General features: G+C 39.9%; 1 protein-coding gene across 1 annotated transcript in view; it reads right to left on the reverse strand.

Annotated features, from left to right (window-relative positions):
* LOC102039176 (multidrug resistance-associated protein 1) overlaps window positions 1–14827 on the reverse strand; it is a 47792-nt gene that overhangs the window by 24779 nt on the left and 8186 nt on the right. Inside the window, exons 2-12 of the mRNA XM_031056490.1 lie at window positions 12610–12786; window positions 11752–11877; window positions 10586–10723; window positions 9394–9519; window positions 7881–7942; window positions 6927–7058; window positions 5676–5903; window positions 4847–5024; window positions 3950–4111; window positions 3193–3285; window positions 2181–2384 (exon numbers count right to left, since the gene is read on the reverse strand). Of these exons, the coding sequence (XP_030912350.1) occupies window positions 2181–2384; window positions 3193–3285; window positions 3950–4111; window positions 4847–5024; window positions 5676–5903; window positions 6927–7058; window positions 7881–7942; window positions 9394–9519; window positions 10586–10723; window positions 11752–11754 (1326 nt within the window). The 5' untranslated portion in view covers window positions 11755–11877; window positions 12610–12786. The remainder of the gene's footprint in view (window positions 1–2180; window positions 2385–3192; window positions 3286–3949; window positions 4112–4846; window positions 5025–5675; window positions 5904–6926; window positions 7059–7880; window positions 7943–9393; window positions 9520–10585; window positions 10724–11751; window positions 11878–12609; window positions 12787–14827) is intronic.

The raw sequence follows: 14827 nt of genomic DNA on the forward strand, positions 1-14827 counted from the left end.
TGGCTCCTCTTTAAAAAGAGCCAAGTGTTCACTTTCCTCACGCAGCAGAAGTGAAACCACAAACATCCCAGGCTATTTGAGGTCACACAGCAGCAGAAGGGAAGTAGAGAAATTATTTTTTTTCCTGATCTCTTTTAGTTTTAAGACACACCGCAAAGTATCAGATGTTGGATCAGTAACATATATTGACAGGAAGGTTAGAAGCACCCCAATACTAACCTGTTTTGTAGTTTGTAGAGACTACCACAACCCTAGATTTCCAAATACAGCCCACTTTATCATGGACAAGAAATGTTATTGCACTACAAAGATGAAGTCTTTTCTGTTGTGAACCATTTCAGTCTCATACTGAACAAGGAAATTACACCAAACCACTGTTATCATGAGACATAAACTATAAAAATAACTCAAAAAATCCATACACTCATTTTTTAAATGTATTGGATATATTACAGTAAAATAAAGCAAACTAAGTAAAACCAGATGTTTGCTTTCACAACTATTCCCTTCATGGTGTTATCTTCCATGATAATACCTTCACACCTCAGGATATCACAAGATCCAGCAGCTTTTTTCCCCACAGACTGCCAATTAAAACAAGAAATCAAAATAGATAAACTTGTGGCATCCTCCCTCCTGAAAGACTTGAAATAATGAGCTCCCCATCCAAGTCTCATCTAAGCACAGCATCCACTGAAGACATCAGTGTTTCTGTTAACAAATCTGACTGCTGTAAAGACATGTATTGTTCTGGGTGCAGCAGCTGACTCAGCTGTGCCTTGTACAGTAGCTTGTTTGTACAGCCCTTAGTTTGGACAACCCTGTCCCAGGGAGAAAGCCCTCCCATGGAGATCAAAAACAAGACAGGGTCCAAAGAATAACCTCCCAAGCAGCATGTCTGCACTCTTGTGTTAGCAGCAATCAGTCTGAAATTCACCCTCAGCAGCACACAGGGCAGCAGGGGAGGCACTGCAAAGCCAGCAGTCCCTGACACTGTTACTAAACAACGACTAAAAACCCTGGCCTTGGAAATGGGAAGGAGTAGAGGAAATAAAAGTTTTCAAGGTCAAAAGTGCTTCCAAACAGGCAATAATTTTTTTATCAAAACATACAAAAAACCCCCAAAAATCCAAGCAACAAGATGTTGAAGAGCAGCCTTGCCCTCCGGGTTGTGCCCCCGCAGAGCCAGTGCCACACACCCACCCCTGTGTGTGCTGGGACATCACACCAGTCTGCCCTCCCAGGCTCCACACAACAGCACTGGGCAGCCCACCTGCAGGGTTTTATTTAGAAATTTCATTTAATAATGTATTTATATTCAAATAATCCCAGACTTCTTTTAGAAAAGCATTCACTTAAGAATGCAGCTGATGCTTCTCTGTCTTTCATCATGCCCCGAGCATAATGTAAACACTAAAAATGTTTGCAGGGAAGGAATCTGAGACTGGAAAGTACACTTAAACACCTTCAACTGGAACAGCACATATTTTATCCTAATGTAGTCATGGCTTTTAATTGCTTCTGCAGACAAGAGCAATGGCCCCTCGTTCTAATAGCGCCTGAAGCAATTTTGATGTGATCTCACTCTTCTCTCCCGTGTATTAGTTGAAATGTAAGCTAACCACAAACACAGGAGGGATGTTTGGCATATCATGGATTTTTTATTTTTTTTAAGTAAGAATTTGAAGCCATCTCAGGCCACACAGTGGTTTTGCCTTTTGCACATGGTTCTTACACAGATGCTGGGAGAATCCCAGCCAGAGGCACTCCTGGAGCCCAACATCCCATTCAGTCAGGAGCTCTTATGGGAGGACCTGCTGCTGCTCAGAAACACACTGAAATAAGGGATTTTTTTTATTCTCCTAAATCTGACCATACATTTCATCTTAGATTCCTCAAGTACTCTGCTAAAAATAGGAAGGGATGTAGAGGAGGTTTTTATTTTCCAACACTTGGATATTAACTTCTAGAATACATCCAATCTGGCTGTTACTGAGTTTCAAAGAAAACAGTGGTGCCTTTCCACAGAGAAATGGTCCCCTAAGTGTTCAAGGGCCACCATTCTGGAGGGCATTTTGGCTCAGCTCATTAAAACACAAAACCAAAAGTAGCCCTCAAGGGCTGCCTTGGAAAGCACAATCCCAAAAAGGAGAGAAGACTTCCAGATTTGTTTCACTTACCAAAAACGGAGCACAAACCCAAGTGAAGGTTGCCATTGCAGCAAGGTAAGCAGATTTTTTTAGGACTTTGAGCTCTTTCTGTCTGATCTCTAATACCTTCTCTCTAAAGGCTAATTCCCAAGCATAAAGTTTCAGAACTTTAATCCCATTGAGAATTTCATTCATCAGCTTAATTCTGTTGTCTTTGCTCTTCATTTGAGCCACCTAAAAACAACATTGCAAAAAATAATTAACAGAGCACAATACTTGGCAGAACCTCAAAGTTCTGAGCCTTCTATTTTGCAATGGCAAATTTACCTCATTATCATCAAAAGCTTACTAGCTTCCCAAGCAGGAAATCTGAGATACTATCTGAACAAACAAATATGCAGAATTAACAAGATGTTTTAAACCAATTAAAAGAATGCCTCATGTAACTACAAATCCAAAGCAAGATCAAAACAAGTGTGGCACTGGTTTAAATGTGATTAACCCTGCAACAGGGAGCCCTGGGACTCAGGTACAATATGCAGTTAAAAACTAAACCAGTGTAAGATGTGCAGCTTGTATCTAACCTTAGACTAAATTTTGTTTTATTTTCAGCATTATCAATGGCTTTTTTCTTCTTCATCTCTCCGGGAAACAAACAAAAAACGGAACAAGCCACACATCCTGGAAACATGAATATTTCATTCATTAGGCAGACAGTACTTTACCTTTGCACTTTAGTTTTTAGGCAAGTTAAAAACTGAACTAATTCCTAATAATTCAATCAATGGACATCTCATGAAGCTGTCTGAAGTGCTACCTTGGTCTTCACTACTGCAGGTTTTTAGACCATTATATACAGATAAGCTCGAAGGCTGAAAAATACATGAGTTTGTTTATTCTGAATACACAACACCTCTGACCTTTCTTTCCCTTCTCTTTTTTTAAGGGCTAGTTAGAGGGATGGAAAAAAAAATAAGGAAAACCCTCCAGGAACAAGTCAAAGAATAGATGTTTCTTAAAATCACTCTATAGAGATGCTAACCTGATAGGTTTTTGTCTTCATTGCCATCACAGCATTTATTGGAACCAGAAGGATCATGACAGCCACACCTGCCAGCACTGAAGGACCTAAATTCTGAAAAGTACATCATTGTAAGCATTTATTCAAACTAATTTTTTTAAATCTTGGCTCAAATCACTGCATACATTACAGAAAATCATTCTGAACTAGGCTTTCAGCTTGGGAGAAGAAGAGAAGGATCAAGTAGAGGTTTAGGTTAATATCTCTATACTTTGACTCTTTAAACAAACATATATATATATATCCCTCATAGAGAAGTACATATAGATCAATCTCTCTTCAAATGTATCTCTATACACACACACACAAATATGTTTTAACACTTTGCACTTTTTGCTGATTTGTCTGCTCTTCTGAAGAAGAGTCAGCCCAGGGCTGTGTGAACCAGAAACAGCAACATCTCAAATGTTACCCTGAGCACAGAGCCAAGACCACTTTTACTTAAATCAGGGGACAAGTGAGATCCTCCAGGTGCTGCAGTCCCCCCAAAGATAACAGTTCCCCTCTGCATCCTCCCCATATGAACTCAGATGTGCAAATTCAGAACCTCCTGCCTTCCCTCCTGACAGCAGTGGCAAAAGCAGCTCTGAATGGCTTCTTAATAAACAGCACTTTCTCCTCTGCTGCACACAAAGGTCTGAACAACAGGTGTATGTAGGCACAGCATCAGGGAAGCAGCACAGTGCCAAAGCCAGAACAAGAAACACACAGTGCTCACCCTCCACAGCAGGTACAGTGCCAGTATCACCTGCAGAGGGGCAGACCAAATCATGTTTATGTAGGTAGCCAAGTCCATGAATCTCTGAGCATCCACAGACATCAGATTCACAATCTCACCCACAGTAGAAGTCTTCCTAGCAGAATTTGTGATAACAAGTGCCTACATGAAGGTAAAAAAAACAAAAAACAATTAAAACAACATGAGGGCAGACTTAGTCATTTGTATTTTCTCCACAGAAGTCAAGTGCTTTACACAACTGCATCTTTTAAATCACAAGTGATTACTGTCCTCCTTCATATTCTGTTTACCCTGTACATCCTGCAAAGTGCAATTGTACAGTTTGAATCAATCAGCTGGGTTTAAGCTAATATAGAATTAAAGTCAATAAGCAAACTCTGGGGTATGGGTATGGTGGTTTTATTGCCTGGGGGCATTGTTTACTTGGCTTGTTACTTGTTTTTGTTTTAGTCTCAGAAGTGGAATCTTCACTTCTTGTGACACATTTTTCTCATACAGAGCTATCAGTCCACAGCTTTCTAAAATGTTCCAGCTTATTCTAAGATGGCACTGCTGGTAAATCCCAAAGGAAGCTGTAAATGTAGATGTATCTTTAATTTCTGCACCAACTGAAGCACTGTACTCCCCAAGTCTAAATGAGGAAAGTTTTCTTACTTGGCAGTGAGAAGAAGCATATTAAGTAGCAAATTAGAAAACTGCCCTGGCTTAAAGGCTTTTATTTATAAATTAGACATGCTCTTATTTCTATTAAGAGTTAGGAATCAGCATACCAGAGTTTCCTACCTTATTACTCAGACTTCTGTGATGCATTCTCACAGTCACAGATATTGCATACTTGTAGTCACAGTATTGTTACATATTTAAAGAAACACCTACCTTTCTATAAATTACACCAACAATGGCTGTTTTGAGCCTCATTCCAGTTACAAAGCAAATATGAAAATACTGGTGAAGGATCAGTGTCTGAAGACAGGCACAGACAAACAGCAGTACTGTATAAAAGTAGCCCTGCCAGTTTGGGGCAGCTTTGTTGTTTACAAAGTTGAGCAGCAATCTGTGGAGAGAGAAATGAGTTCTCTTGATAGATGGAAAACAAAACCAAATGTCATGGTTGCAGCTTTAGGTTATTCCAAACATTGCACAGGTCATGCAAGCACCTGAAGTACCAAACTTAGATAAAACACTTCAGCAAACTTCTTAGAAACTGGAGATCGCTTGGTATGAGCATAGATCGCTCCCTCCTCAAGGTACCAGTCTGAAACATGAAGTATCACATAGCTCACATGGACAGCATTCTCTTGGGGCTACACTGAGAAGCCTCATAGCCCCTGCAACTGAAATACAACCTCCTGCAGCTCCTTTACTTCTCAGCTCAAAGCAATACAATCCTCCCAGCTCGTCAGCTCTCTGTGGCATCACACTCTGATGTGTAGGCACAGAATAATTACAGGTTAGAACTGAGCAAACTCTCCTGATTATGCTCCTGCTCTGCCTTCCCAGTGCTGGAAAGGAAAAGAAGTTAAACATTTATTGCATGATGTTGTCATTTGAAAACCAATGGACTGAAATCATGTTCGCTCCCTTTTATGACATCTCTTCCTCATTGTATCAGCTGAAGGTAAAGCAGTTTGGGGAGTGAAATACCAGCATGTTTTAAATCCTGTTCATATACTTTTAATAAAATAATAAAGTATATAGGTCTTACTTCAGAATTTCCGGGCCTGCAAACATCAAGAGATCATGCGCAGCCTTAAAAAGGAAGCTCATGAGAAAATGTGGTCCAAAGGTTTTGTATAACACCTTGAATAAAGATGCTTCAGGGCTCTTCTGAGATGGTTTTATAATCAAAGCTTCAACCTCTTCTGTCACATCACCATTTGAGTCCCCTGATTTTTGCTGCTTTTTGGGCACATATAACATGTTTGGTGGCTGCCTGAAAAAAGATCAGGTAGAGAATGTAGCCTTTATTAAAGCATAAAGCCAACTGGAAAAATGTTCCCTGTACAAATGAGATATAAATGAGCTGCTCATTGTGATTCTTAACAGTTTAACTGAGTTTTACTGTCAAATGTATTTAATCATACAACATAACTAAATGAACTGGCTGCTCAGAAAAGGCTTTCTTTGCTTGGATAGGTAACATTCCTGGAAATCTCTCCCTTAAGTCTGCCCTGGGGAATGAGGAATAGAGCTAATAGAGTAACTCATAAGATTAAAGAGCAGAGGACATTATTATCCTAGAACCCAGTATGCTGAACTTTCATCAAAACCAATGCTTCACTGTACCACCAGAGTTAACAGACTGAAGTCAGGTTAATGCCAAGACATCCCCAATGGACTGAGCACATTCTTTTCTTACATCTGGCTTATGCTAAACTGCATGCTCTGAACTTCTGAGGACAAGCTGGATGTAAAACACACTGTGTGAGCAAGCACACCATTTCCCTTCAATGAAAAGGTGCTCCTATTTGCTGCAGCCAAGGATGATGAAAGTAGGATGGGGACCACAGGCATGCAGGCTTTCTAATTTTAGTCATCTGGCTTAGATGCTCAGATTCCCTATATAGTCAAAAGAAGAGAATAAGCTGCTCACTTTGACACCCTGAACTACCCTCCCGAGGCTTTGCCAACTACAGAGGGAGCCCAAGCTCCTAAATTACACAGCAGAAGTTTGTGTCCAAACACTCCCTGCCCAGGGGAAAACCACACATCAAAAGTCACAGTAATAAGTTTTGGATCATGAAAGATGAAGGGAAAGTCAATGCAGCTCTTCATAAAGAAGAAATAAATGCCCCACTTGGTTCCAGCTCTCTGAGCACTCAAGGACAAACCGGGGCAGCCTTACAAAAGCAAGTTTGGTAACAAACAACAAACACCTCTAAGCAGAGGCTGAGTCACTTGAGCTCTTAAACCTCTGTGTCTTAGCAGAACTGAAAGCCAGGATAACTGAACTTACCTCTTGGTCTTTGACCACTCTTTTGCCCAATTTCTAGCCAAACCTGGCACTATTTCCTCTGATTTGTCCTCTTTATTTAATGACCACAAATCCTTGGCTTCCAAAGGGTTCCGATAACCCTGAATCATCAGCCTGCATTAGAAGGAATCAGCAATATAAATTTAAGAGCACCAGAAATATTTGTGTATATATAGAGACAGATCTATAGATAGAGCTGCATCCAGCCCCAGAACAGAGCCAGCTCTCCACAAAGATGCAAGCATGCACTAGTGCCTGCAAGTCTAGATGCTAAAACATACATCCTCCTTTCTTTACTGGGAGAACTAGACACCAAAACAGCTAAGGAGCCAGGATATGCCACTGAATTCAAATTCCAGGGAAAATAAAAGAAAGGATGAAGTGATCTCATTTGAAAATCAGCCAGGCAATTAATATTCCCATGCCTATCAAGTTTCAAAATCTTTATTAGCCTTTAATTTCACAAAGCAACCATCCTTTCATCTAGTTTTCTGTTGGAACTCTGGCCAAGTACCAGCCACAACTACACACCAATATTATTTTACATGCTTCTGTGATTTAACTCACAAATCATACAGCATAAGTAAAATTATGTTAATGGAAAAAGAAAGAGCCTATTGGACAAAAAAATGTAATAGTTTCCAATGCCTTAGTTTCTAAATACAGCAGACAATTTCTCCTTTCTTATATTTCCTGAGGATTTTTTTTATTATATTCCTTCAAACATATTAAATACGGACTGGCAAGATTTAAAATTACAAAGACCCTACAAAGGAAGTTAAAAAATATTAATCAAGCTTTTTAAAAAATTAAGCTATCTACAAAACAACCAACCATAATTATTGTTACATAATTATTGCTAATTTAGCTCTGAAAGCAGGATCCCAAAGTGCCATCTGACTTGAACTGGTGATTTATGCAACAGCTTGATCTTACCCAGTGATCCACCAGAATGTGATTCTGGAGAGGAAAGAAGCACTGAACTCTGGACATGGATTCTAAAGGAGAGAAAAAGAAATGAATCCACATACAAAATGACTGCAGGGCCAAAAGAAACAAACAAAGCAGAAAAGATGTTTTTGAAATTCCTTTTGTTGACAGTATTTTTTTCACATTACTAAAACTTGCCATTCATGCTGCTGAGAGCAAACACAAGCCCAACCTCAGGGCTGTCAGCAGGCTCCACCAGGGACACAGGAACAGCAGTGCTCCACATCAACAACACAACAAACAGCTGGAGGAATTTCTGGTTTGGAAATATTTGGTAAAAGGGCATAAAGAAGAATTTAAAGCTAACTAACATGACTTCTTTGCTCTTTTTCCCAACAAAATGAAAGGTTAAAATTTGAAGTCTGCCCTGTTTCCTGAAGACATTCTAAATTCCTAGAAATACTCAGGACAGAAAAACAAATCACTGTGGTCTCAAAGCACCTTGTAATTATTCCAACCATGATCAAAGAAAAGGTTTCCTCACACCCACAGTATCCTGTCACATATATTTAACCCCTGAATGAGACGAAAAGGACCAAAAGATGAAGAGGATCCAAAGGCTCAGCAATCTGTTCCCCCTCCCAGGCACACACACACAGACTGCCACGGCCAGGCAGAGCACCCTGGCACCAGGACACTGCTGGGGAAGGTAACTGTGGCACTCAGGAAGCGCTCATGGGCCCTTTCCACAGTTACAAAGGCAGTATTTATTCCCCCCTCATACATTTCACACCTTCCTTCATCAGTCAGTGCCACTGAACTGCCACCACACCAGAATCAGACCTCGTAAAAAACTGAAATTCCTGAACTTGGCACATCCAAACTCCAGGCAGTGCCCAGTGTCACCCCCTGTGACCCAGAACATCTAACCCAGAGGGGGTGCAAGGATGATCCAGCATCTCTTGGGTCACTTCAGATCCATGCCATAAAGCTCATGCATACAATTAAGAACACAAGCCAAAGAGATCATATCCAGGTAAAATTAAATATCTACATCCAAACCCCCCTCTAACATCAGCTGCTCTTGTGTCTGAGCTGGCTAAATCTTCACTTGACACAAGAGTGATAAAAACAGAAATCAAACACATCTGCCCAAGCTGAAAATCTTTCCAGGTCTAAATTCTTCCCCATGTTCAAATGAAAGTGAATCCACATGCTGAACATATCAGATAACCAGGAGCACAGCATTTCAAATCACTATTTCCCACTGACTGCCAGCAGCACTACTGAATATAAATACATACAACTTATCCTTCAGAAATGCTATTCAGCAACGAGGTCAACTGTATTTTTGTGCTTTTTCTTACATACAGCCCCTCCCTTCCCCTAGTTTTGCATGTTATGGGCTTCTTTTGCATCACCAAATAAAAATTTTAATTATTTGGAGACTATGGCCCTGTAGCTCATTACACAGAATATTGCACATATGATACTTGGCACTCTGCACAGACTCACTCACAGGATCATTTACTGTTTCAGAAAACAAAGGTGGTTGCTCTGGAAAACAACACAGGATGAGCTCTACTAATACCAGGACAAAGTAGATACAGAAGGTGGCATAACGAAATGCATCCTCATCAGCACCCTGCAAAGGAAGGACATATTCCAGTTAGAAGGCTTGAGGAATTTATTTTAAATAACATGTTATGAATAAACAGAAAACAGCTCTTTACTGTAAGTTCTGCAAACTAAGTGCTACACTACTCACCCCCATGCAAATGAAAGTCAATATCTATTTTGGTAAAGAGAAGGTAATGAGAGGGGAGAGGATGTGAAAGACACATTTATTTTTATTCAGTCATTACCATTAAAATACAAGCATGAACTTCTTACATAAAAAGTTCTCTTTAACATATGGTTTGTGCCAACACAGCCCCAGTTTGAAGTCAGTGTATTCCTTACAGGGGCAAGACATTTATGCACTGGGTAGCAAGGAGTATTAAAAGCATTACAGAGAGCAGAATTTACATTACACTTTGTTCCACTGTGTGCAAAATTCAGAGGCTCTTTCAGTTTTTAAGACTGGGACTGATGCATACACATAAGCCACAAAAATCAAAGCACAGGTATAGATGGACACACACCCCCAGCAAAATCCCATTCCCAACAGCTGAAGACAAAAGCTGGGTGAAAGTTCTCAAACTTGCCAATGCAGCCTAAAGGTTTCAAGAAATAAAAATGCCATTTTCAGGCAGATCCACAATTAGTCTGATATTTGAGGTGGTCTTACTACAGGGACAAACTGTCATAAAAATATTTTGTCCAAGCAGGTGAGACCACACCAGCAGTGAACAAAGTGTTTCAGGAAATCCACTGCACAGTCAACAGGAAGGTGACAAACACCCAGCCAGAGCAGCTTGATAGCAAAGATTACAGAGAATTTGAGTGCACCTGAGCAGACACATCTGCTTTCCCCAACAGCCAGCCCAATTCTCTTGGCAACTGCTGCTGCAGTTAAAATCACTCTGAATTTCATGAGCATTTCAAAACAGAAGACATTAATTCCTGCTTCCCTTGCTGTTACAACCCAAGGAAGGCAGGTACACTAAATGAATCATTAACTGATTTGACTGGTGTAATTGCCAAGCAACTATTCTATCACTGCAGCACTGGGGATCATTTTCAACTGAATGAGGTTAAGAGACACTTACCAAATTTAAGGCATGTTTTATTTTGGATATAAAAATCATTGTGGCACATAACAATGAGATGAACCAGAAAATTGTCATTACACCAGAAGACTGGACTCCTTTTATTCTTTCATATTGTATTAAAAATGTAGCCAGCAACTGCAGATAAATAGAATGAAAATATATTCACAAATTAAGTTTTACAATGTTATGCACATGTAAAAGGTACTGTGCTAAAGTCTGCTTATTTAACATTTCTAACCCAGTATCTCCCAGACCTTCTAAACTCCTGAAATTTTAAGTGTAATTCAAAAATACATTTAAATAGGGAACTCCCAGATATTAGTCTATTTCTGTATTTTGTGTGTTTTCAGAGTCCTTTAGGAAGCTCTACATCTCACTTATCTACTGCAACATGCATTTTCAATCAGCCTGACAAAAGCTTGACAGTTGCATTATTAAATGAACACAAACTACTTAACAGCTCTTGCATTTGTCAGTATGTTTGAGGGCTGTTTGGGGTTTTTTTGTTGTTGTTGTTGTTGTTGGGGTTGTGGTGTCCCCTTGAGCATCATGTTTAATCATTCCAACTCTGTAATCACTGACAGCAAATGAAGAGCAAGGCATCTGCCTTGAAAGGCAGAGATATTGGTGTGAAAGCAGAAAACTCCAGCACGTCCAGGTCAAAGAGGGCAGCTGGGGACACCTGTGACACTTGTGGCTTTCAAGGCTTTCCACTGTGCCCTCAAGAGTAACAAAGACAACACACACTCAAGAATATTATATGACAGTTTGTAATGAGATACTTCCACAATCTCCCCCCAGGTTCAGCGGTTTGTATTATCGAGGTTGAATCAGCTCTCTTGAGCTGATTCCTCTACCCTATGCCTGAGCTAAACTATTAAATGGATGCCAGCTCAGGCCTACCAAAATAAGACAACTGAAACTGCCTTGTGTGCTGATGTGCAACACACTGAGCACAGATAGAGTGTTCAGTGAGAGTCTGATTTTTCTCTTTTTTTATTAAAAGAAAGCAAGTATTTCAGAGTCAATGTTTCACAGGTCAACTACAGTTTAAGTCTGTATATAAAGGTTGCAGCTTAAAGGGTTACAGCTCTGTGAATAACACAGAGATGGTGTTATTGCTTACAGCTTTGCATGGACAGTGGCTGTGCAGGAGAACTTACCATTGTTATACCCAATACTGTAGGACTAACGAGAAAAAATGGAGCTCGAAAAATATTTTGACTTCTTTCCCAGAAAGAGTAGAAAAGGTCTGCCCAGCAGACTATCCACAGTATTAAGCCCAAAGCCTGCAATAAAAAAAGTGTCTTTAATACATCAATTCACAAAGATAATGCAGCACAATATATACATGAACATTAAATGTTATGTGTTAGCAAGAGTCATAATCAGATCATATCATTTGGGCAATTCTACCACATGCACAAAAGAAAAGCAATTTGGCTTTAATTATTGAATTCCTACTAGAAGAAAAAAGTTTACTGGTTTTTAATTCCATGTAATTCAGTCTATTATGAAGCAGAAAGCTGGTCTCCTGAATAACAGACTGCAGAGAAAAAAACCTCTCCAATATACCATGTTATTAAAGCCCTTCTTAAAACTTTGCACTTATTCTACAGGGAAGAAAAAACCAAAAATATTAAGTACCTATTTCACAATAGAAGTGGAATAGAACACCTGCAGCAGCTCTAGAAATGTATGGTGTGTAACTTAAGAAGCTGACAGGATAATAAATTCTTTCTATGATAGAAATAAGGGCCTTGAGATTGAGTTGCCTTAAAATAGTCTTCTCCAACTGCTCTTTAAAACGATTTGCATGTTTGTTGCTATGCCAGGGTAAATTTCAGAAAGTCTGATAAAAGGGCAAAGGAAACAGGAAAGGCTGGGAAATCAAACACAAGCAGAACAAATAAGTTACCCCTGAAGTGTGCACACAGGTCAAGACTGATGCTAGAACAGAGTTGAAAAGAGGTTGCACTTTGCAGAGCAGGCTGCTGAGCTGAGGTTTCAGAGGCACTCACCGTTTTGGCTTTGTTCAGGTTGGACACCTGGATGTAGCCCCTGTCATGCCAGCGAAGGTACAGGGAGTACACTGGGAAGCAGAGCCACAGGTAAATGCAAGGGATCCACACCAGGACTGTGTTCTGAAAGCACAGGGTGAAGTCTGGATCTTCTGTGTGCCATGTCAGATTCCAATCCTGGGGCAAGAAAACAGGCTAAGTTACAGAAAAAGCCAACACTGAACTTCAGTATTTGACAATCAGAAACAGGAACTCAGAATAAAAAACCCACAACAACAAGGCACAGACTCAAGTAAAAGGCTCACCCTTGCAGTTCATTTCCTACTCAACAAGAAGAGGATGAAAATTGACATAATACAATGTTTTCTTACTTCTCTCAACATAATTTTCAAGCCCAAGGTAAATCACCATACAATCAAAGCAAAACTGATGCTCACAGTAATAAAACCATGACATTTTAATTACTGGCACAAGGACTATTCACAATGACAGATTATTTAGTAGTAACATGAGCTTTCATACCATATTTATGATTGTTCTGAGTAAGGAAAATCTCTTGCAGCAAATTTTACCTTTAAGTCATTGACCTTGCTGAAAACTTACCACATGCAACACTTTCTCTCAAGTGCTGTAGATTTTTGACTCTCCAACAGAATAATGCAATGCACAACATTGCAGTTGTAGATGGACTGCAATGTTCAATAGCCAAAGCATTGCTCCCAGGCTTCTGTTTAAAAGTCACTGAGCAGCAGCACCATGCCCAAAGGCTTGTTGACTGTAGTGTTAACTTTTCAGTGGCAAAGCACTTTTTCAGGCAGTCGCACAGCTTACACTACAGTAAACACCAGTACCACTACTGGGACATAATGTCAGTAATCCTACTTGTTTATAAAAGTCTGAGCTGGTCACTGAAACAGGTGCCATTATCCACATTTTATAGATGAGGAAACAGACCCAAAAGGAGCTGTAGTGCCTGTTCCCTCTATTCCAACATCAAAGCTGAAAGCAGATCCCACTGCCCAGAATCACCACACTTTGATCCTTGTTTGTCCCCACGTTCCACTGAATAAACAGCTTCAAACACAGTTACAAAGAGAACACAGATCTAAAGAGGGATGGAAGATACATCTTCCCTCCCCATTTCCCTCAATTTCTATCAGAATCTATGACCTGATACAACAGAGAGCACACACAGGACACTCAGTGTTATTTTTCTCCTTTAATTCCACAGCATTCTAAAAATTCCTCTCACTTTATATCATTTTTAATTTTTCATTTTTAGAAAATCTCTGAGCCAATTCCAGGGCATTAACACTGGTAGAACACAAGAATGCCCAGTTATGTTTGACTGTGCCTGTGGAGGGCTCACAAGCTGATCCTGACAAGGCTGTGAGATGCTGCGGCCAGCCACACACTTACTGAGTTTCCCGATTGCTTAACTCATCGGAAATTTCAGCTGAGTCATCCTTACATTTAGCCACCACACAAATGCTTTTGGCTTTCTAAGTCTCAGCTGCACTACTCCAGCACAACAGCCAAGAAAAAGTCTCATGACCCTGCAGAACAGTTTACAATTCACAAATTAAGATAGTTATAAGATTATACAAGTAAATAAAGCAGATGCAATCAGCTTTACGAGAAACAAACAAAAGCACTGACATCTTTTCATTGAATAAAACTTTAGGAGATCTACACAGCCTTTAGAGAGTTGTTAACTTCTTTTTCCCTGTTTGTAAATGCTTTCTATAAAATGAATGTGGCAAATACCAGCAAGGGCAGGGCAGGTAACACATGTCGCTGCCATGTCGCAAAATAAGAGCAAGAAGTACTGTATGCATGACTGCTATGCACACTGCCTGGAGGATATTCCAAAAACATGCAACCTTCCATTGGACTTTCATTTTACAAGTTATCTGGAGGTGTTTGTTTCTGCATAAAAGGCAAGAGTGTACAATGCAATGGTACTTTAGGGTTCAGAACAGTAAGATGGGACAAGTGGGCAATTTTGGGCAAGACTACTGCTAGAATTTAACAGCAACACCAGTTCTCTCTTTCATATGTTTCCAGGATTTCATCCAGAGGCTGTTGCTATCAAGTAGGAACATGCTCAGCTTTAAAAACACTTCTCTGTACAAAAGAAATGGCAACACACAGGTGAGATGGAGAAGCCACTTCCATTTTACATTAATTTCAGGTGGCAAAATGCAAGGAACACGTG

Source organism: Geospiza fortis, unplaced genomic scaffold (assembly GCF_000277835.1).
Source record: "Geospiza fortis unplaced genomic scaffold, GeoFor_1.0 scaffold237, whole genome shotgun sequence".
Classification (NCBI taxonomy): Eukaryota; Metazoa; Chordata; class Aves; order Passeriformes; family Thraupidae; genus Geospiza; species Geospiza fortis.